Source organism: Hemiscyllium ocellatum, chromosome 14, assembly GCF_020745735.1.
Source record: "Hemiscyllium ocellatum isolate sHemOce1 chromosome 14, sHemOce1.pat.X.cur, whole genome shotgun sequence".
Taxonomy (NCBI): domain Eukaryota; kingdom Metazoa; phylum Chordata; class Chondrichthyes; order Orectolobiformes; family Hemiscylliidae; genus Hemiscyllium; species Hemiscyllium ocellatum.
The window spans coordinates 41,452,755-41,476,921 of NC_083414.1; the positions used below are offsets into that span (position 1 = coordinate 41,452,755).

The 24,167-nt window shown below is 38.9% G+C and overlaps 1 protein-coding gene across 2 annotated transcripts in view; it reads left to right on the forward strand.

Moving 5' to 3' along the window:
* LOC132822361 (ataxin-7) overlaps positions 1-24,167 on the forward strand; it is a 136,277-nt gene that overhangs the window by 90,159 nt on the left and 21,951 nt on the right. For both annotated transcript variants that reach the window (XM_060835665.1, XM_060835664.1), the window contains exon 4: positions 22,638-22,878. In XM_060835665.1, the coding sequence (XP_060691648.1) occupies positions 22,638-22,878 (241 nt within the window). The remainder of the gene's footprint in view (positions 1-22,637; positions 22,879-24,167) is intronic.

The window sequence follows — 24,167 nt, forward strand, 5'->3', positions numbered from 1 at the left end:
TTAAAAAAAGGGTAATTAGTGGACAGTAAGAAGGTACTAGTAATAGAAAATCATCTAATGTGCTCATTTGTTTTTTAGAAAGTAATACTGACATTACAGACCTATTTGTCACCCAACTGAGAACTGTTTGTGCAATAAAAACTTAATTTACACTCTGTGTATTGCAAAATTGCAGATTCTGCTTGACCAATCTTTAACACTTTGGGAATGTTTTATTCTAGCTGCCCTGTGATCAGCCCTAAAACATATTATAAAACTTACAATACAAAATGGTTTTGAGAGTTCCATTTGAAAATGAGTAAAACTCTTGGTTTGGGGCATGAGGAATTAGTTGAAGGATACCAAGTGCTGAGTACTTGCAGTGGTGAAGTGGTGCAGAGCATGCTTGAGCCACTTCTTTCAAACAAAACTTTAGTCCTAGGCCACCTCCATCACCAAATCCTAGCCATTCGACACCTCAAGAAAGCGCGCCTCATCTTCCGCCTTGGGACGCTCTAACTACACCAATTTCACCAGTTTCTTCCGCTCCTCACCCCAGGTACAATTTCCTATTCAGCACTGTCTTGTCCGTCCATCTTCCTTCCCACCTGTCCACTCCACCCTCCGGTCCAATCTATCACCATCAGCCCCCACCTTCATCTACTTATCGCATTCCTTCTCCCTCTTTCACACCCACCTTCCCCGGCGCCCCCCCCCCCACGCCCCTCCGATTTATCTCTCCACTTCCCCTTATTCCTGATAAAGGGCTTATGCCCGAAATGGTGATTCTTCTGCTCCTCGGATACTGCCTCAGCTGTGCTTTTATAGCACCACACTTTTCAACTCTGATCTCCAGCATGTGCAGTCCTCACTTTCTCCCATCTTTAATCAGGCTGTTCAGACGTGTTTTGCTGCATTTCAGAAGCCATTGGGTCTTGAACCTGGGCCTTGCCCAACGGTGGTGTCCAGGATGATTTAGGAATAGCCCTACCAGGTGGTGTCTAACCTGTTTATTCAAGATAGACTATAACTTTTTTTCTAACACTCATAACTGACCTAACTTCGGGAGTTTGACGTGACTTAGTCAGTTTTGCATCTTATACCAAATAGGGTGGATTGGGATACATCTCAAATCACAGGATGCAATTACAAGAAATTCTTCAGAATGAGTAATCGAGATATTGGAGGTAACCACCCCACCCCCCCCGACACACACAGAATCAAGTAATATGATGCTACAATGTGTGGTGGTGTGGAGTGAGTCATGAGAATCTCTTGCTGAATTAAGCAAGGTGGGCTAAGTGGCTTTTTTTATTTGCAAATACCTCATGATCATGGAAGGGAATAAAATGGTGCAAAGTAATTTTTTTTTAAAAGGGCCATGTCTCAATGTATTTTGAGAATTTAAATATCGGTATTATAGGAAAAGGAAACCAACCTTAAACTTGGTACAAAGTAGGCTGAATAACCTCTGCTCAAATTCAAAATGATTAAAAATTCCATCAACGAAATTAGCAAAACAGAGAAAACTGCAGTAATATTAGTGTAAAAATTTTAAAAATGTCTAATAATCCAGATCTAAACCTTAAGGAAATCCTTGCTTCCTTTGATTCAAGTTCCTGTACTTCTCCTTGGGTAGTGCCTCGCCATCCGAGATTAATTGCTTTCAATTCGGTTCAGTGGGTTCTAAGATGGCTGGTAAGCCCAATGTGCAATCTGCAGATTCTGCCACATGTGTGTTAGTTAGTTCTTGAAAGGTATGGCAGAAGAGGCAGTTGAAATTTTGTGTTCCCGAATGCTTTGACTTTGTCTCTGTATTCTCGCAACCAAGTCCTGTGTGTTTCGTGCCTTCCTGAATAAACCCACTATTTTGGTCAGTCACAAGACAGGAATTCCAGTGAATCACTGACGTTTGATCTCTTCAGGGATTCTGAGGACATTGCTAGTGTATTTCCACTCAGAAGCTCCTGAATTCTGAGTCGTATGGTTCCTTTGATTCCTTCATTTAACAAAGATGTTGCATCTTTAGCCATCTAAGCCTCAAAAGTCCTAGAATTCATTCCGTTAGTTCTTCTTTTCAATCACTACATAAAAGCCACCTTTTTTGACCTAGCTTTTAGATTAGATTCCCTTCCGGCCCAACAAGTCCGCACCGACTCTCCGATGACCAACCCACCCGGACCCATTCTCCTACATTCGTCCTTGACTAATGCACCTAACACTGTGCAATTTAGCATGGCCAATTCACCTAACCTGCACATCTTTGACTTTTAGTCAGTCCTGCTGATAAAATGGCCTTTGACTTCGCATTGATTATTTTTGTTAGATTTTGCTTTCATAAAGCGCTGAGGCATTTTTGTACTTTTACAGTTGCTCTGCTGTTAATGTAATCCTGGAATTAGCTAGACTGAATTAATGTTGATTATTTACCAAGGGCATATTAATCAAGTCTGTTGTAATGCATTTAATTTGCATTATTGTGGGGTATATAATAGCTTTTATTCCTGGCATCCGTTTTATCTTTTTTGTTAATTAATAGTATTTGACTGTGGAGAATAAAAGATGGTGTTACTAGAACAATGATCAGGCAGCATCTATGGAGAGAACAAGGCAAGCTGATTTTTTTTTTGATTGGCCCGTTCCATTATATGCCCTTTCTTTTTAACAAAAAAAAGGATGGCTGTCAGATTCATCCCATCCGTTCAGTCTTTTATCCAGAAATCTTGCATTCTTAACTGGAATATTTTCTTTCCTGTTCCAGTTGAATCTCTATTATCCGAACGAGATGGGCGGGCACTATTACAATCGATTATTCGGTTAATTGATTAAATGCCTTTCCTCAGGTGCTTGAGTTTTTAAAGTCTGCTCCCATTCAGGAAACTGCAGCAATTTTACAGCGTGCGAGCCCCCAGCCAACACTGCCCTGGCCAACCCCCCCCCCCTCAAAAACCCCTGGTCAACATGACCCCCTACGCCCCACCCCCGCTCCAACATCGCCCCCGCCCCACAACCTTGTCCAACACTGCCCCCTGCCCTCCACTCCTGCGCGCGCACGCACACACACACACACACACACACCCCTCTCCGTGGCAGCCGGACTGTACATCAACAAGAAGGCTGGTGGTGTAGCTGCCTTTTGTGGAGTGAGTCTCCAAACAGTGTGTGCGTGCATGCATATACAAACAAAAGACATGATCTCTGTTGGAAGCATGTCTTTGATGTAATATTCCGGTCGGGGCCTCGAGTTCTCCTTCGGATAATCCGATTTTCGGATAATTGGTATTTGAATAATCAAGGTTGCCCTGTACATGGCTTTTTTTGTATCTTGCATGGCACTGAAAGCAGTGATAACTTTGGTGTAGAAATGAGGAAGAACATTAGTGACAGTCGTCTGGCAACTCTCAAAGTATCTTATTGCTAAGAAAAGATAATGCCAGCAACCTGAAGCTAGATGCTGAATCTTTTAACAGTTTATCAAGTTATGTCAGTGTAAATAGTTTCCTCTCAAGTGTTATGGACTAAGCCAGAACATTCAACATTCTTAAGCAGGCAGCCATAGACCATAACTTTGCGATTTATTTCGGTAAGTGTACAGTGAAAATTACCCGGAGTAAGTTAGCTAGGTTGACCACTAGATTTTAAAACAGACAAAAAGTTATTCACAAAATTGCATAATGAAACACAAAAAACAGAATAAAGAGCCCCCTACAGAACTCAGCCTATCCAAACTAGACTTAATCATGCTGTTCCGAATATACATAACAGTCCTAATAAGCAAACTCCCTTTAAATCTAGTGTAAGTGGAACAGATATTTACAGGTTGAAGTTGAAGGCCAGAAAGGGAGAGAGTGAGTTTCCACACAGCTGCCCGCTGAACTTCCAACAAGTGCAAGACTGAACGAACATTGCTCAGCTCAGCTAGAGAGCTGACCATTCCCCTTTCATTATACAGATCACTTTTAAAACATGACCACTTTGGCCTGAAGTCTCATCTGTTACATATAAACAGGAGGCCTCTCAAAATTCTTTTTGCCTCTGTATCAAGCCAGACTGATCTGAGGTTTATTGCCTCTCTGAAAAAAATCAAGAACAGAGTCTCCTTGAGCCAAGGAACAGCTTTTGGAAAAAAAGGGGACTAGCTTTGTGACACCAAGGACCTATGGTATGACTGTAGAAGAGAGCGCTGGATGCCTCTGAATTGTATTTATCTTCTTTTTGTATTTTGAGCATATTACTGTTAATAAGTCATTAGATAATCCTAAATGTGATGTCTGTTAGTTCATCGGCAATTAATGTGAGGCCTGCACACCAGCTCAGATATCAAAGTGGAAGCAAATTGTAAATGTGAATTAATAAAAGGCTATAATCAGTTCTTGCCCTTTAATGCTGGGCCGTAGGCTGTAGTTGAAGTTTCTTGTGCAGTTTTTTGATGAAAGGAGTTTGGCAAAATGCCCAGAATTACATGAAGTTGGTGTAGGCAACGTCACTATCACTGCATAAAGCTAAAGTGGCCGTGTTCTCTAATCTGTTAGAGACTAATCTGTAGTTGAATGTTGTTGAAGTTTCTCTTAGCAGCCTAAATACTGTAAGTGAATCAAGTAGATAATCTCCCAAATGAGGGATTAACTGCTGCAATACATACAAGTCACTTTGAAATGTTATTCGAACACTACTGGCAAAAGCGGATGGAGCAAAGCTTGGAGTGACCTGTGCCAGTGTTGAGGGTTGCGCTGATAATAAACCTCTCACTGTCAGTGTTGAAAACTATAAGCAGTCTCTGAACAAGCAAACAGCTGCAGTCATTAAAGTGAAATTTTAATAAGTGAGATTTTAGATGTTTGATCCCTTTAAGAGCCCTTGTAAGACTGTGGTTTCATGACTCAGGAAATACTATGAACACAAGGCAGTTGGCTTAAAAGTTGCTCACTTCCTTTCTAATGTGAGCTGTCCAGTTACTGTTGGTTTGTTTTTGTTTCTTTGATCGTTGCTTTGCAATATCAATATGTAAATTTGAACAAAGACAACTTGCTGTGTGCTTAAAAAAACAAATTAAATTGTCATGTTTCATCTTCAAGTGTTGTATCAATGTGAGTTGCTGAAACAGTCAAGGCCTTTACACAATCAAGGAGTGTAAGACAAGTCTTTGTGACCATATTTGCTTTTTACTTGTGCCCATCTTCAGATTGCAGTTCTGTAGTTGTGTATTCATGGTGTAATTAGTGCTTTCTTGCTAATTACAAATTTAATGTCTTGGAATAAAACCATTATGGGAAATTTTGGAGGGCTTTGCCCTTTCGCTGCAACACTTGTCATTCAGAACTGTGCAATGTTATAATGGATTGTACTGAGCAAGTATCGTCTGTTAATAATTCTCTTGCCTCGGAGTGAAAAGTTCATGTATTCTAGTCTTTTTTTGGAGTTCATATTGTACTAATACTCATGTGCTACATTGTCTGAGATGTGTTAATCTTTTTATCTACTTATTCCAGTGCTACAGATAGGTATTGCACCTGATGTTGTTGCAAAGAAGAACAAGGAGCTGTTCTGTTAGCTTGCCCAATATTAATTTCTCAGACAATATCACCTTATCTAGCCACTTCGTGTGGTTGTAGGATCTTATGTATATTTGTGCTGGAGATTCAGTGTATGCAAGTGTGCTGTGTTGATAGCATTGTAAAAACCTGGTTTTATAATTCTAATAGTTAAATGCAGCATGTGTGTCTCTGGTTAAAAGAGGATGAATCAACTGTTGAGGGGTAAATTAGTTTGTCAGGTGGATGGATATCTTTTAAAACCTATTTTGTTGTACAATTTAGGTTTACATCTGCATTTTGAAGCCAGCACTTTCCTTAACATTAGAAAGCTTGGAATCCAGATTTGTATACTTTGTATGAATATCTAATGATCTTCATTTTTAGTAATGATTTTAACTTTTGGTACTGTTGAGTTTAGTTTGTTAAACATTTGAATGGCTGGGAGTTCACTGCCTCCAGCAAGTCGAAACAAGCTATAAGAGTTGCTTGTCTCTGTAATGTTGGTGGGTCAGAACCCCCCATTTGTGCAAGATTTCTCATGCTTGCTCATGTGCTTCTTGTGATGTTTCCACAATCTTATGCAAAGGTACTTTTGCTTATCTCATTTTTAAGGAGGTCTGTTACTGACCCTCCTTGCCATTTTATGGCCAGTGTCTAAATGTGTTGAGTTTAGTAGAAGTAGATATTTAACTCTTTCCATGCTTTCTCCCCCTTCCCAGAAAACTGGCTTTAAAGTATGACAAAAGATGGCGTGTATTAGGTTACCTTTCTTAGAGTGAACAAATATACAACTCGACAGCAGAAACAGGCCACTAATCCACCGTTCAATAAAATCATTGCTGGCCTGGTTACTTCATATTCCTATCTACTACTGAACCTTTTCACCTCTTTAGCAATAGTTTACCTACTGTTTTAAAAATACTCAAAGACTCAGCTTTGACACTTCACCGAAAGAGAAACTCATGTTTTTTTTTGGGTTGGGGGGGAGGTGGGTGGGCAGGAAGAAAACAAGAAACTTCATCTTTCTTAAATGAGCTTTTGTCTTTCATTTGTAAACTGTGACCATTACTTTCTGATTCTTCCTCAAAGAGGAGATATTCTTTCCACATCCAACTAGTCAAAATCTCCTAGGATCTTGCTTCAATTTAGTCATCTCTTACTTTTAACCTCTTTGAAGATGCAATCCTAACCATTCTAACCATACCTCATAAGACTACCTGTCAATAGAAATGTGGAAAGTAGGAGCAGGCCTAGATCATTCAGCCTGTCACAACCCTTCTCTGCTATTCAATGTGATCATGGCTCACCTCTTTCAATGTTGGATCCTCTCTCTCTTCCCATGTTCTGTGAATTGGTTTCCACATCCTTCTGTGGTAGGGAATTCCACAGGATCACCACTATTTTAGGAGGGAGGGAGGGAGGGAGGAAGGACCTATGGACTAGTCAGCCCGAGTCCCAGTGATTTCCTTAGTGTTTCTTCTTGGATGGTTGTCCTTTTCCTAAGCGTCTCTCTTCCTTGCATTTTCTGATTTATGGCTGTTTCAGGATGTTGCCTGTTATTTTCAATATTTAAGACTGAAGCAACATACCTGTTGTCATCTGTCAATTTTCTATTATTATTTCCTCAGTCTCTGTGTAAGACTGACATTCACTTTGTTAACGATTTTTGTGCTTTAAGAATAACGAAGGTTTTTTTATATTTTAAGATAGCTTTGTCTTATTCTCTAATGTTTGCCTTGTTCATTTTTATTAGTTACTCTTCACTGCTTTTACATAGTCTAGCATTCTGATGTGGTGCCCATCTTTGCATTGTTATCCATTTTTATTTTTTTATAATTAACCATGGGTGGTAGGTCATTTCTTAGAACTTTTCTTCTCATTAGAATGTATCTGTTCTATATATTCTGCATCATTCCCTTAAATACCTGTCAGTACATCTCTACAGACCAATCCCGTCACAATTTGCCAGTTGGTCTTAGCTCTGCAATTGTTGCTTCCTAAGAATGTGTAAAATACTAGTCTTGGGGTATTCTCCTCGCTCCGGAAAGGAGTATGCAGTTCCATCATATTAAGTTCACAGTTCGTCAGGGTACCTTTTTTATAGATGTCATTCATTAATCCATATCTCGTCCAGTGCAGCCTGCTGTCCGGGGCATGCTGTTTTACAAAATGATCCTGAAAGCATTTTATGAATTCCTCATCTAGGTTCCCTTTACTCATTGATTTTTCCAGTGTACATGTAGATTTTAAAAATGTCAAAATTATAGCCTTGCCTTTCTGACAAGCCCCCCTTATCTCTTCCTGAGTACTTGTTCCCATGTGATTACTGTTTAGGGGGTCTATGTATCACACTAACTTCCAGATTTATTACTACTGCTCCAACAGGTAATTAGGAAAATGAATAGAAGGTAATTATTTATTGAGGTGAAAAGAATGCAAAAATAGAGAAGTTATGCTTATACTATGCAGGAGTATTGTCTGAGTTACTGTTCATTGTTGAAGGAAGGACTGGAAGCAGTTCACAGAAAATTTACTATACTAATACTGGAAATGGGCAGATTGTCTTCTGGACAGAGATTGAACAGGCTTGGCTTGTATTCACTTTAGAAGACTCAAAGTCAACATTAAAAAAAAGTCATGAGAGACCTTGACAAGAATGTTTCCTCATGGGAGAATCTAGAATAAAGGACTACCAATTTAAGACCGATAAGGATATTCTGAGGGTAATGAGGTATTTGAAACTCCACTTCCACCAACTTTTATGGAATAAAGTTTTTGCATATTTTTAAGGCAGTGGTAGATAGTTTCTTTATGAGCAAGGGGATGACAGGTTCTCCATTAGGTGAGAATGTGGAGCAATCAAATCAACATTGATATTGGATTCTGGATTAGTGGTGCTGGAAGAGCACAGCAGTTCTGGCAGCATCCAAGGAGCAGCGAAATTGACGTTTCGGGCAAAAGCCCTTCATCAGGAATAAAGGCAGAGAGCCTGAAGCGTTGAGAGATAAGCTAGAGGAGGGTGGGGATGGGGAGAAAGTAGCATAGAGAACAATAGGTGAGTGGGGGAGGGGATGAAGGTGATAGGTCAGGGTGGAGTGGATAGGTGGAAAAGGAGATAGGCAGGTAGGGCAAGTCTGGACAAGTCATGGGGACAGTGCTGAGCTGGAAGTTTGGAACTAGGGTGAGGTGGGGGAAGGGGAAATGAGGAATCTGGTGAAGTCCACATTGATGCCCTGGGGTTGAAGTTTTCCGAGGCAGAAGATGAGGTGTTCTTCCTCCAGGCGTCTGGTGGTGAGGGAGCAGCGATGAAGGAGGCCCAGGACCTCCATGTCCTTGGCAGAGTGGGAGGGGGAGTTGAAATGTTGGGCCACGGGGAGGTGTGGTTGATTGATGCAGATGTCCCAGAGATGTTCTCTAAAGTGCTGTGCTAGGAGGCGCCCAGTTTCCCCAATGTAGAGGAGACAGCATTGGGAGCAGCGGATACAATAAATGATGATATTAGTGGATGTGTAGGTGAAACTTTGATGGATGTGGAAGGCTCCATTAGGGCCTTGGATAGAGGTGAGGGAGGAGGTGTGGGCACAGGTTTTACAGTTCCTGCGGTGGTGGGGGAAGGTGCCAGGATGGGAGGGTGGGTTGTAGGGGAGTGTGGATCTGACCAGGTAGTCAGAGGGAACGGTCTTTGCGGAAGGCGGAAAGGGGTGGGGAGGGAAATATATCCATGGTGGGTGGGGTCTTTTTGGAGGTGGCGGAAATGTCGGCGGATGATTTGGTTTATGTGAAGGTTGTTAGGGTGGAAGGTGAGCACCAGGGGCGTTACGTCCTTGTTACGGTTGGAGAGGTGAGGTCTGAGGGCAGAGGTGAGGGATGTGGACGAGATGTATTGGAGGGCATCTTTAACCACGTGGGAAGGGAAATTGCTGTCTCTAAAGAAGGAGGCCATCTGGTGTGTTCTGTGGTGGAACTGGTCCTCCTGGGAGCAGATATGGCGGAGGCGGAGGAATTGGGAATACGAGATGGCATTTTTGCAGGAGGTAGGGTGGTAAGAGGTGTAATCCAGGTAGCTGTGAGAGTCGGTGGGTTTGTAAAAAATGTCAGTGTCAATTCAGTCATCATTAATGGAGAGGTCCAGGGAAGGGAAGGGAGGTGTCAGAGATGGTCCAGGTAAATTTTAAGGTCAGGGTGGATTGTGTTGGTGAAGTTGATGAATTGCTCAACCTCCTCGTGGGAACACGAGGTGGCACCAATGCAATCATCAATGTAGTGGAGGAAGAGGTGGGAAGTTGTGCCGGTGTACTTACAGAAGATCAACTGTTCTACGTAGCCAACAAAGAGACAGGCATAGCTGGGGCCCGTACGTGTGCCCATGGCCACCCCTTTGGTCTGGAGGAAGTGGGAGGATTTGAAGGAGAAATTGTTAAGGGTGAGGACCAGTTCGGCCAAATGAATGAGTGTCAGTGGAAGGGTACTGTTGGCGACGTCTGGAGAGGGAAAAATGGAGGGCTTGGAGGCCCTGGTCATGGCAGATGGAGGTGTAGAGGGATTGGATATCCATGGTGAAGATGAGGCGTTGGGGGCCGGGGAAACGGAAGACTTGTAGGAGGTGGAGGGCGTGGGTGTTGTCTCGAACGTATGTGGGGAGTTCTTGGACTGGGGGGGGATAGGACAGTCAAGGTAGGTAGAGATGAGTTCAGTGGGGCAGCATTGATCTTACAGAGTACTGAGGATTCTTGAGGGATTGTGAGGGTATTTCTCTCAACTTAAATGTCTATATGCACCCAGGCTTCAAAAGTTCATATTTCCGAAATTTTGGTGATCCCTCTCTAATATGTTATGCCATCATTAATTAACAGAGATACCCCTCCATCTTTTCCTAGTTTTCTATCCTTCCTAAATGTCATACCTTTCAGTATTCAAGTCCCAATCTGTCATAATGCAACCATGTTTCTGTAATGGCTATATTAACTATTTACAGCAAACAATGGGTGAGAAGACTCTCTGCTGGTACATTTTATTTAAGGCAGTCAGTCTGTAAATAAAGTATAAGAGTGATGTGTACATCCCCTGTATTATGGTTCTAATACTTAGTATACGTTTTTACATTTGTTTATGTGGACTTCATGATTTTCCAGAACATTCGATCACTCGGGATATTCATGGTCCCATAAGTGCTGGATAATGAAAAGTTCACTATTTCTATTTATGCTATCAATTCATCATGTTTTGAATGCTACGCTCATTCAGAAACTGAGCCTTTCTTTTGCCCTTTTTCATTATTTTTGTAACCCCTAAACTTTTATATATTGATTTACTTAGGAAAGGATACAGAACATATACCCATCATTGGTCTGTTTTTCCACTTCATTTTGTAAATATTATGATGTGTGAGTGAGTCTCAATCCAAGTGATTGAAAAATTTGTACTCAATGCTATTGTCTTATACTTTCAAGTGGAGGAAATTCAGCTTTCCTTTTTTTTAATTCATTCATAGAACATAGGCCTCACTGGCTATGCTAACATTTATTAGCCATCCCATTTTCAGAAAGGAAAAAGAGGATTCTCAGATGTTTATATGCTTTCCTTTTTGACTCCTGAATTATTTGTTATCGTGAGCGTTTGACCTCCAGATGTCAGAAGCGCTATTGTTTTTGACGTGGATGATCCAAAAGTAGTGGAGGCTTATTGATGTGGAGTTTGAACATAGTCATACAGCATGGAAACAAGCTTATCCATGCTGATTAGATATCCCAATCTGACCTAATTCTATTTATCAGCATTTGGTCCATATCTCTGTTAATCCCTTTCTATTCATATACTCATTATGATGCTTTTTAAATGTTGTAATTGTACCCACCTCCACCACTTACTCTGGCAACTCATTTCATACATGCACTACCCTCTGCATGAAAAAGTTACGCCTCAGGTCCTTTTTGAAATATTTTCCCTCTTGCCTTAATTTAGCTCACCTTATTTGTCTTTGTCACTATGGTCAAATATCACTAAACTACCTTTACCTGTTCAGTTGATGTTTTGAATTCCAAGATCTATCGTGGTGCTATTCCATTGCACTGTACAACTCAAAAACATTGGATACCGGTATTTCCTGTTGCTTTCTGATAAATGAAAGAAGGCTGGTACCTGATGATTAATGTACATTTAGCATGATGCTGTTTCAAAACTAATTGATAACTACTTACATTTTGTTGAATTTAAAAGCTCTGTTGGAGGGTTTAGTTTCTTTGCATTGAGTTTCAACTCCAGGTGGTTAAGGACCCCTTGATGTATTGGGAGCCACAATTGCCTCATTCTTTCCCCTGTGTATGTATTATGAAATAAAAATGCAAACCATTTTAAACAAAACTCTGTTGAACACATGAAAAAGAACAGAATATGTACTTTGATTTCTAAGAAAGATATTTCTTGAAATTTGGTGGAATTCTGGAATGATCCAGGGGGGAAAATACAGTGAGTTGGGAGAAACAAATGGTGCGCAGAACCAGTAACTCTCCTCTCTTCACCCGGCCACCACTGTCCCACCCCCTCCAACCATTTGCAGCAAAGTAGTTAGCAGACTAACTGCCAGTAACCAAAGAACAATACCAGTTTGCTGATGTTTTCTCTTTTGCATGTACTAATGGAAGTTTTTCAAAAATACATTCGCAACCTTGACCCCTTGCTGCCTCCTTACTCCATTTTCCCCTCTCCAACAAAAAAATATTTAAAATAATTCACTGGCCAGAAAATCCAAAGTAGTAAATATCTAAAGAAGCAGCAACTTTGAGAATCCTCATCCTTGCTTTGGCAGTGTTCCACAGTGAGGAAGTATGTTTCCACATCGGGCACTATTGTGAAATCTGGAATTAGTTTAACGTTACAGCTGTGACATTTTATACTTGCTCATTTTTTTTAATCCAAGGTACTGTTTGTGCTCAGTTTTCTTCAGGAAAGTTTTTTGATATTTCAAAGCAGCACCTTTTCAGAAATGGCAGCAGTGCTTTTACTGAGTGTGATGCCATGAAAAAGGCATTCAGTTGAACAGGTATGACTATTTCAAGATAATTAGAAATCTTCTAGATTGTGGCTTACTGACTATACTCATGCCAAGTCTTTTCAGTTGTGATGAGAGCTTCTTGTTTTATTCCTGGCTTTTGGAAATGTTTTGCTCAATTCTTTTCATTTTGGTAAATTGCCAGTGCTTTTATGACCAAAGCTCCAATTCTGTAAACTTCTATGCAATCCTAGGAACTTTGGAGATCAGATGTATCTCCAAATGAGGCATCTTTCATGGTAAAGAAAGAGTATGCAAAATGAGACTGCAATTGTGGTTGACACCATTTCATTGTAACTTACTAATTTTATTCCATCAGCTTTCATAGTGAATTTTATGTTTATAAACTGTCAACTGTGCTGACTCATTTTATCCATTTTAAAATTTGAATTTTTGAGCATGTATTGTTATTTAGTAGCACATAAATGCTACTTGCTAAGTTCCTGTTGTTGTGGAAGGAGCTATTCTAGTACAAGACTTATTGCTTTTGCAAGACTGTGTCAGAATTGTTTGCTGCATTTGAAGTTAGAACAAATTTAAATTTTGAGGAGGTGAACGAAAGTTCCCTGTAAATGTATTGTCCTCATGGCCTGATAGTTTTCCTTGATCTCAATCCACATGTGTGAGTACCCATCAAGTTGAATGACTTCTGGCTATTGATGTGTTAACTTTGGTTTTCAGCTTTCTGAACTGGAACAAATATTACCACATGAAATTGGTAACCTAAAATTGAAAAAAAATGCATACACAATGTATGAATTGAATTTCATTTAATGGGCTTTCAGGGTACTACTGTGGTGTCTGTAATCAGACTCCTCTCTTGTATCTATTGATGCAATTAGATAATTCACAAGGAAGCATTGCATACTTATTGGTGGGTATGGTGTAGTTGGTTGACCTATCCCCTTGAGCATGGGGATAGATCACCCTTTTCGGTGTTTGTGTTACCCAGGAATTGCTTCAGTTTTAAATTATGCTTTTTTGACATTGACATTGTACTTTTATAAAGTTAGTATAACCTTCAAGGCTCAAACATCTTAAGATTTTTCATCAATGGCCTACCCCCACCCCACCAAAAATACTATAAGGTGGGGATGTTTACTGATGACTGCGCAAGGTTCAACACCATTTCATAACTCCTCCAGTAATGAAGCAGTCTATGTTCAAATGTAATAGGACATGAGTAGTGTTCGCCCAACTTGGACAAGTGGCAAGTATGGTTTTGTCCAACAAATGCAAGGCAATGATCATCTCCAGGAAGAGATAATCAAACCACTTGACATTCAACAACATTACCATCGCTGAATCTGTCCAATTTGCATCTTGGGGGGGGTTGCCGTTGACCAGAAACTAAACTGAACTTGTCAGCATCCAGTTACTCAGTTTATATAAATACAATGGCTGCAAGCACAAGTCAGAGGCTAGGAATATTGAAGCAAGTAACTCACCACCTGACTCCCCAAAGCCTGTCCACCATCTACAAGGCACAAATTAGGAGTGTGATGGTGTACTCCCCATTTGTCTGGTGGGTGCAGCTCCAAACCCCATCCAGGACAAAGCAGCCTTCCAGATTGGCATCGCATCCACTCCCTCCATCAATCACCTTTGGTAGCAGCAATGTGTACTGTTCAACACATTGCCGAACTTCATCAAAGGTCCGTGGACAGCACCTTCCAAATCAATGACCACTTCCACTTCCACTTCCACCTGGAAGGACAAGGGCAGTCGTCACATAGCAATGCTACCACATGCAAGTTTCCCCTCCAAGCCACTCACCATCATGACTTAGAAATATATCACCATTCCTTCACTGGGTCAAAATCCTGGATTTCCCTCCCTAATAGCGGTTTTGTGTGTACCTCCAGCACTTGGACTGCAGTGGTTCAAAAAGGCAACTCACCACCATCTTCTGAAGGACAACTAGGGGCAGGCAAGAAATACTGGCCAGCCAGTGATGCTCACATCCCACGGGTGAATCTTTTCAAAAGTGCAATTTCATTAAAAGCTTTTGTTTAAAATTGTGCTCTAATTGTACGACCTGCATAACACCCACTTTTTGTTTTGTTTTTCCCGAATATTTTGTTGATATAGATGTTGGAAAGTTAACATTTTGAGAATTTCCAATTTAATTTTTAACTCTGGTATATTTTTAGCTTTTCATATTTTCAGAAACTTGGACAAATGGAAGAGCAGTGTGTCAATTTTTATTGCCCTTTATCTTTTGTATTGAAAGTACTTTTAAAACAGATGAAGGTTAGAAAAATTGAAACAAAGCCATATCAAGTAAATATTAGAATAAAAATGTGGATTGAGAAAGAAATGATTAAAATTATTGGATATGGGAATAAAAGATCAAGAGGCATTAAATGAACAGATTGAAATGCAAGTGGAAGACGATAAGGCATCGAATGAATGCTGTCTATATGGTATTAAAATGGTATTCTGAAGATGCTGAAAATTAAATGGATTGAAAGTACATTCGGGGAACTAAATGTTTACCATCTAGAATTTTAACTCCAGACAATCTTAATGTGATCCTGACGCAGTTTTAATGTATTCTGCTTAGAACTAGATGTCCTTGTCTCCTCTGCAATAAAGTACAGTTTTAATCGCAGGGTCACTAATCCGTCTCAAATTCTTCTTGGTTTTAATGTTTTGGAAAAAAGGTAAAATTTCCCTTGTAAATCTTCCAAGTTTCACCTTTTTGTGGTTGGATTGTCATTATTTAGTCATGTTTCAGTAACTCAAAATCTCTTCTGAACATTTGAAGTAACATGGAACTGAAGTAACACAACAGCTAAACAGTACGATTTTGGTCAATGCAGGATGCTTTTAAAGCAGTTTAGATGGAGTATTTACAATTCTTGAAGTAAAATACAGTAGAATGAATGAAAGAATAAGGTGAAGTACTGAGCAGTAGTGGGGTTTTTAAGATAAAATTATGCTAAGAAATGTAACTGGTCAAGTTTGGGAGTACAAAAGTGCCTTTTTTACAATTGATTTAAAAAAAAACAACACTCAAAGGATTGGCTTCCCTTTATTTGTGAAAAGGTGGCTACTTATTGACATGGCTAGATCAATTTAATAAATATTAATAATTAACTGCTGAAGTCTAGCCAGATATCTAAATATAGTAACCTGTTCTTTAACTTCAATTGTTAATCTAAATAAGGCTATTCATAAATTTTGGAACTTTTTTGTGCATTCACTTGTAATTTGAAGCTTCAGTCTTTGTTGTAATTCTCTTGTTCTTTGGTCTGTTTCATTTCCCGTGGCTATGATTTGATTGTGCATAGACTAATATTTTCACACAATTTTAAAAAAATCAAAGTGATGCATTTAGTTTTAATTGTTTTAAAATATTTTTTCATGACTGCTTCTTTGTACATTATATTTTCAGATTCACATTTGTTGTAAGTTAAATAGTCAACAGGGAAACAATAAAATTGCAACGTTACCCTGAAAATGTTGAAAACGTGGCTACTTAATGCTTCCTAATTTGTTAACTTTTTTCTAGGCTTTATCTGGGGATTATAAGTTGGAGTCCAAACATTTTTTAGTGCCAGTGAATTACAGCTGGTATGTACTTGTCCATATGGCATTAATTATATATTTGCATTAACTTCAACTGGCCAATTAAATATCTTAAACCTTTATTTATTGCAAGTAGAAGCTGCTGTAATTAGGATCCTGGCAATTTAATAACTTCTCAACTTTGTTTTGCATTTTAAGTACAAATCAAGTCGTTTTAATTAACGAAGTTGGATTGATTCTATGATTATAAACTGGAAGACCTAAGAAATTTAAATTTTTATGCTTGGTCTATATTTGACTTGTCCATACAGTGATGTAAGTTCTGGTTAAAACCTGCTCTGATTTAACTATTTTAAAAGCATATTATTTTACACACATATTGGCCAAAGAGAAGAAACAGTTAAAGGCAGTTAGGATTTAGATCTGTGAACAAACTGGTTGAAACTCCTCTCACATGCAGAGGTCTCGGTGTGCAGAGCAGATGTCACCACAATTACTGTATAGCAGTGAAACATGGACTGCCTGTGACACACGAAAGCCAGAGAAATTCCATCATCAATGCTTATGCCTCATTCTCCAGATTCATTGGGAGGACCATCAAACACATTCATACAAATATCAGTATCTTCCACCTCCACAAGTATTCCAACAAAAACAACTTTGAAACTAGTCCATCAATGTCTTCACCATTTGTGAAGGTTTGTAGCTCAGGTTGCAGTTTAGGGTGTAGGTTTGCTCGCTGAGCTGTAGGTTTGATATCTAGACATTTCATTACCTGGCTAGGCAACATCAGTGGCGACCTCCAAGTGAAGCGAAGCTGTTGTCTCTTGCTTTCTATTTATATCTTTCTCCTGGATAGGGTTCCTGGGATTTGTGGTGATGTCATTTCCTGTTCGTTTTCTGAGGGGTTGATAGATGGCATCTATGTGTTTGTTTATGGCGTTGTGGTTGGAGAGTCAGGCCTCTAGGAATTCTCTGGCATGTCTTTGCTTAGCCTGTCCCAGGATAGATGTGTTGTCCCAGTCGAAATGGCATTCTTTTTTTCCTCCACGTGTAGGGCTACGAGGGAGAGAGGGTGGTGTCATCTATCAACCCCTCGGAAAACGAACAGGAAATGACATCACCACAAATCACAGGAACCCCATCCAGGAGAAAGATTTTAATAGAAAGCAAGAGACAACAGCTTTGCTTCACTTGGAGGTCGCCACTGATGATGTTACCTAGCCAGGTAATGAAACGTCTGGATATCAAACCTACAGCTCAGCGAGCAAACCTACACCCTATATGTCTTCATCACTTGGTCATGTTTTCTCAACTCAAATGGCCAGTGTTCTGGGCGAAGACAAACAAAGAAGCTCTGAAACACCTGACGCTTGACAGTGTTGATTTTGGTGATTCTATTGTCATTACTTGAATCATTACATCTTGATGAGACTGAATAGTAGCAGAGCAGGTCTTGAACTCGTCAAAAATTTCCTGAAAATTTTTTTTGTTGTTTCTGCACAGACCTCAAAGATATATGCACAGCAGCAGCTTCTTGAATCAGAAGCCCTTCATTGGTACACCACTTGATGTTCATGGATTTTCCTTATTGAGGCCTGTATGGCATTCTCTCTCTTTTGTGGTTTATCCTGCCTCTTGGGCCCAAAGGCCCATACTTGAATTTGTCTGTTCAGTTGCATGTTGCAATTTGCCACCCTGAGTAAACTGCATCCTGGAATTGAAGGATAGCTGACTATAACAGTTGTGAAATCAGTCTCTTATTTTTGAAGAAAAATCTGTCAGGTAATTACTTAGATCATTCAATGCTGCCTTTATCTCTCCCCCACAGAGAGCTTCATTTCAAATTGTTCATTTAGTAACATGAAAATAAACTGAGGCTTTTCACACCCATATTGCAGCTCTACTCAATTTTTTTTATTGTGTATATAGTTGTGAATATTAGGTAAATTGTCTTCAGAAGTTCATAGTGAAAATGCCTTGCTTTGATAATGTGGAGCTATTGCTGTATAAAAGCAAAAATGTGGCAGTGACCATTCACGTGGCTTAGTGAACTCTTCACTGCACTTGCACTTGCACACTTCAACCAGATGCCATTGGGCCTTTAGAAAGGAAGTTTCATTCTCCACTTCCCTGGTAATGAAATGTCAGAGAGTACAGCCCGATGTGAGCATCATGGTTCATGCTAACAAGTCACCTCACTTTGACAATTATGGTATAAATGTTAGGCTAATCATTTCTAATGTTCAGTGAAGGAACAGCTGTAAATATTCAAGTCATGATAGTATGTCATGAAGGATATTGAGCAAATAATTTCATAATGGAAGAGTTTCATTTGCTGGGAGGTGCTACAAAAATTAACTTTGATTAACTTCCATTGTAATGCATTAATCGTGGAAAGTCTGATTTGTTTAGTTCAAAGACATGAGTATGAATCAACCAGACTGCTTGGTCTTGACAAGGGCTCAGTTTTTCGTGTTGAGTGCTCGCCCATTGCATTCTTTATGTAGATGATGGCAAGATGTTGACCTGATACCACAATGTTAAAACAGTTGTGTTCATGAAGCTGATCTGAATTATTAACATATTCACTGGTCAACAATGACCCTTTCTCTGAATATTTATTTGGGGAAATCTTGAAATTGCCAGGCCATTGACAAGGCTGTAATGTATCGGGCAAAACATGGATCAGTGCTTGAGTCTCTGTTGACTTCCAATTTGTGTCACTGACCTTGAGTGAGGGGACAAAGCGTGAAGTATGAACATTTGCTGCAAAAGTAAGCTGGGAAAGTAAACAGAGCTGATAAATAAGGTTGCATCAAAACTATTGTGAATACTTACCTTTATTAGTTGAGATATGTACATTAAAGGCAGGAAGGTTATTCTTAAACAAATTGCTGAAGAAATTCAACAGGTCTGTGAAGAGAACCAGAGTTAATGTTTCAAGTCCAGTCACCCTTCAGAATTGGACTGACTGGTAACTATGTTCAAAACGTTAACTCTGCTTTCTCTCCACAGATGCTGCCAGACCTGCTGAGTTTCTCCAATAATTTCTTTTGTTTCAGATTCCCACTATCTGCAATTCTTCTTCTTTTTTATTTTAGAGGCTGTTCTGGAACTGTATAAAACACTTCAATTAAAGCTAGAGTACTGTAGACTGCTATGGCTTTCATCACCAAACTGTAGAAAGGACGTGATTGTACTAATTGGGATGGAAATTTATAAGGAACTTGTCAGCACTGAAAAAACCTAGCCAAAAGGAAAAAAAATGAATAGGTTGAGTTTTGTTTCTTTGGAGTAGAGGGGGATTGAACTACTTATAGTTGCGTGTAATCTAAAAGTAGTCTTTCGCTTCATATATGAACTCACTGCTTGGTCAGCATTTATTGCCCATTTCTAAATGGACTTCAGGAGGTAGTGGTGAGCATCCTTTGAAAATCTAGTCTTTGGGATTATTGGTGCAACCACTGTGCTGTTGAGTTCCTGGCATTTTGACAGCAAAGAAATGATGATTATAGTTCCAAGTCAGGATGGTGTGAAGCTTGGAAGAGAACTTGCAGTTATTGATGTTCCCTTGCTGTCAGTGGTAAGAGGTCACTGCTTTGAAAGATGGAGTTGTTGCAGTACAGCTTGTAGAAGGTATACACTGCTGCTACAATGTGTTGTTGGTGAAGAGAGTAAATGGTGGTGAAAGTGGTGGCTGGTATATCACCCAAATGGTCTGCTTTGCTGGTTGATGAGAAGCTTCATGGGTGTTGCAGCTATACCAATCTAGGCAAGTGGAAAGCATTCCACCACAATCCAGCCTAGTGCTTTGTAAGTGTTAAATAGGTCTGTGGGGAGATATGAACCAAGTTACTCATGACAGAATTCCTAGCCTCTGATATTTTTTAGCCACGGTATTTATATGGCTGGTTCAGTTTGTGGTCAGTGGTGACCCCAAAGATGTTGATAGTGGGATTCAGCTATGATAATGCCATTGAATCTCAAAAGTGAATGTGGGGAATAGAACTAATGACTATGGCAGACAGTAATTACAAGAAATTGTAGAATATAGCAATACATTTTTCTTTTACATTTTCATAATTAGGCAGCGACTCCAATGTATTTAAATTGTGATATTTTTGATTCTGTGAAATGATAATTCTGATCCTTGGCGTATTAGCAGTGCCAGAAAAATTTGTACACTTAGTTAAATTTTAAAAGCTTCAGCAACGATATTTACAACAAAATGTACAAAATGTTATAATATGCAAGATTCTTGTACATGTAAGCCATTTAGGTGAGGAAACTCTCTTTTTGAGGGTTTAGGATGGAAGGTTGATAATCAGTTCCTGCAGAATCAGTAGGTTGATAGATTTTACCTTAAAACCTGATTGCTCGTGTTGGGTGGCAGAAAATTGTATCTATTAGGCTTCCTTTTTGAAAGTTGGCTGAGGTGAAAAGTGAACTTGGCTGTGATGTTTCATGTAGTTCAGTTGTCTGCTTGTGTTTATCAAAAGGCGAATAATAGCCACACACTGACCTAAACTGAAACCAAAGAGAGTCACTGGACTTTAAACATTAACTCTGCTTTCTCTCTACAGATGCTGCCAGATCTGCTGAGTTTCTCCAGCAATTTGTATTTGTTTCAGATTTCCAACATCTGCAGTTCTTTGTTTTCTGACATTAAGATTTGTGATGCTTTGAGAAGAGGAGATGGTAGGAAAAAACCACAGTAACAATGTTTCTTGATCTTCAGAGATGGTTCACCACTAGACTAAAATATGCAATATATGCCATTTTTCCTCCCTGCTGGTGTCTGTTACCATTTTACTTGTAAATATGAAATCCTACAATTGTATTATGACTCCCCATTCTGAAACTGAGATCAGTATCAAAACTTCAGAAAGCTGGCTAGATGGAGCAAGTTGGAGGCAGTTCTGCCACAGAGTAATTAGGTTTTAAATGTAAATTATCTCAGTCTAAAATTGGGGAAGGAAATGAGTTGTTTCCCTAAATATTTGATCACTTTTTGAAGGCTGCACCATCAAAAGTACATGTCCACTTCACAATTTTTAATGTATTATCAAAGTAATTGCTTTCATTGCAATAATAAATGTGAGATAATTAAGATAATGTAGGATATAAATGCAAACTTTTCAATTTCCAGTGCTATAAATTTAAGCATCTGTAGTTCTAATATGCAGCTATAAGACACTTACAAGTTTTTAGGCAATCTTTTGTTATGTGCTGATGATTCTGAAGCGTTCCTGAATTTGGCCATACTATCATAGTGGTCCTGAGCAAGGGCTGATTTAAACAGTAACTGAATAGTGATGATTTCATGGGAACAAATGTTGAAATGATGACATTTTTCTTGCACACACAAAACTGGATATGTTCTACCTGGTAAGACCTGACATTAATCTTATGTGAGGACAGTTACCAACATTCAGTTATTTGCCCAAGAATTGTCACTAGCCCTAAAAATAATCTTGAGCAATCATCTTTGTTCAGGCAAATTTATAGTTAAGCTGCTTTAGCCTTTGATCTATTCCTGCTTTTAGCATAAACCTGTTGGTCTTATATTGAAGTATTTTATATATCATTACAAATTATTTCAAGAAACTAGTATTTTCCCAATACCACATATACCAATAAAATGGAAAAGACTCTCTTTTGTGGTACAGATTCACAGCATCAGAGTAGGAAGTAAGCTTAAATGTGTGTGATTATTAACTTGCATTTCAGAATTTTCTAGCTGCTGAACCTTTTTCTTAAATTGTCAACGAAGATTCACACAAGTTTTTAAAGCTTGTCTTACTTGCCTGAAACTGGCACTTGCTATCTTTGGAGTGTCCAATACAAGTTACCTTTTTTGAGGTAGCGACAAAAGTTTGTATTAAGTTTTGATAAAGTTGAAGTAACTTAGAAATTACTGCTGCAAATTTGGTTTCCTTGCAAGAGTCTGGTCTATTTCAAAACCGATTGAGTCAGTATTCAAGAGATCTGTCAGTAAGTGTTGAATCACTAAGTAAAAACTGAAGATGTAAATCAGAAACAAAAGCAAAAATTGCTGGAAAAGCTCAAGCATCTATGGAGAGAAATCAAGAGTTAAGATTTTGGGTCACACCACCTGAAACATGAATACTCTCCACAGATGTTGCCAGACCTACTGAGCTTTTCCAATAATTTCTACTGTTGGAGTCACTGCTAGTTGGAGAAATTATATCACCATTGTTTTTAATTACATTTTGAAATTGGACAAGCAGAAAACGACAAATCTTAATTGAAGAGGATGCATTATATTCAAAAATAAACATTCCTAAGCCGATACATTAGTAGTAATTAGCTTGAATCAGTACAACTTGCTACAAAAGGCTAATTGGGATTTGCTCCATTGCAATATTCAGAACATTAAAGATCTTGCATCTTTATTCAGGTGTTGAAACAGGCCAAGAGACAAGACTTAGTTTGGGATTAATATTTCATAACTAAAACTTAGATAGGTAATTCTAGTTTTTGGCTAGAAGTTGATTTGTTTTGTTCTCTGTACACAGAAAGAAGACACGGTACTTCAAACAAACCACCTGTGACTCCTCCAACCTCGATATACTCTTATTCTTCCACGTTCTCAAAAAACAGAAGCGGTAGTGATTGTGGGAACAGTCGCTCTTCTGGTGGAAACTGTGCTTCGTTTGGCTCTAAGATACAGAAATCCCCCAAAGAGAAACTTCACATCAGTGGTATGAGCAGACCACTTTACCTGGTTCACCATGGCAAGATGCACCATGATAAAAAGTTAGTGCATGTTTCGATTTTAATTTTTGCACTTTGGTTAAACAAAACATTGCATTGTTTTACTACGACACTTCTACCATAAGTTTCAGATAATTTAACTCTAGCTTCTAATTAATAATCCGTGAGCTAATTTTGCCATTGGATGAATGTTTCCATATCACCCTTGTACTAACACATGTCCAGTAAGATCACTGTGTGACTCTTTCCAGAATATTGATTCTTTGATTAGTGATGGACAAAGGAAATTTTCATTTGAATAATTATTAGCGTCACTTTGCTCAGATACTTAAAATACCTTTATTTTTAAAAATTCTTAACAGTCGCATTACAATTTTAATGTCTGCTGAAATCTTTTAAATATCTTTAGCTTATGCACTTGTGGCTTTTCGCAATTAAGTTCTTCAAATTTAATCCTGTACTAAACAATTTTTGCCTTCATTTTAGAAATCGTTCTTTTGATACCTTGAATGGAAGAAATTTTAGAATATTAATGCAAATAATGCTATACATTTGAAAGATTGCACCGCAAATACTATGATTTTTCTATTGACCAGTGCTGACTGACCTGTTGGGTATTTGCAGCATTTCTGTCTGAAACAAATTTATTGTGTTGATCAATCTGTTGAATTTGGTAGTGTACACATTTTGGAATCTCTTTTGAAGTATTCCATCCCATGTTCTATAATTGTTTGGTTAGAGATTAAATAAATTGATAAGGAATGCGACATATTCTTTTAAAAATCTTTGTTACTTTCTTGCCTCAAATGGAGTATTTACCTGAGCTAGGATTCAGCATTATTATTACACTTTCCAGCACTAGCAAGGGGATATTCAGCATTTGTTTTCAGGCTCTGAAATTTCATCTCAATCATTCTGAGGCAGAAAGGTCCCTATTCAGTTTGCTATGACTTAGAGTAAGTCAGGTGGAGCAAATGAGTTTGCAAAGGTGATGTAACAGGATGTAAAAGGAGTAAGGTAATTGCAGAACCTTTATGAAGGAGGATTAGACTATTTGGCCTCTTATCCCTGCACTAGTTCTTCAAATGAGCATCATTACCTAGTGCCAAGTTTTTGCTTTTCCTCTATACCCTTGCACATTATTTTCATTCAAATAATCACTTAATGCTCTTGACTGCCTCAATTGAACCTGCATCCACCACGTTTCCATGTGTATTCCATATCTGAACCACTCACTGTATGAAAGTTTCTTTTTCCTTCGTTTCCCTTGTTTCATTTGCACATCACTTTAAGTCTATGCCCTCTCATTCTTTTATGAGCCGTAACAGTTT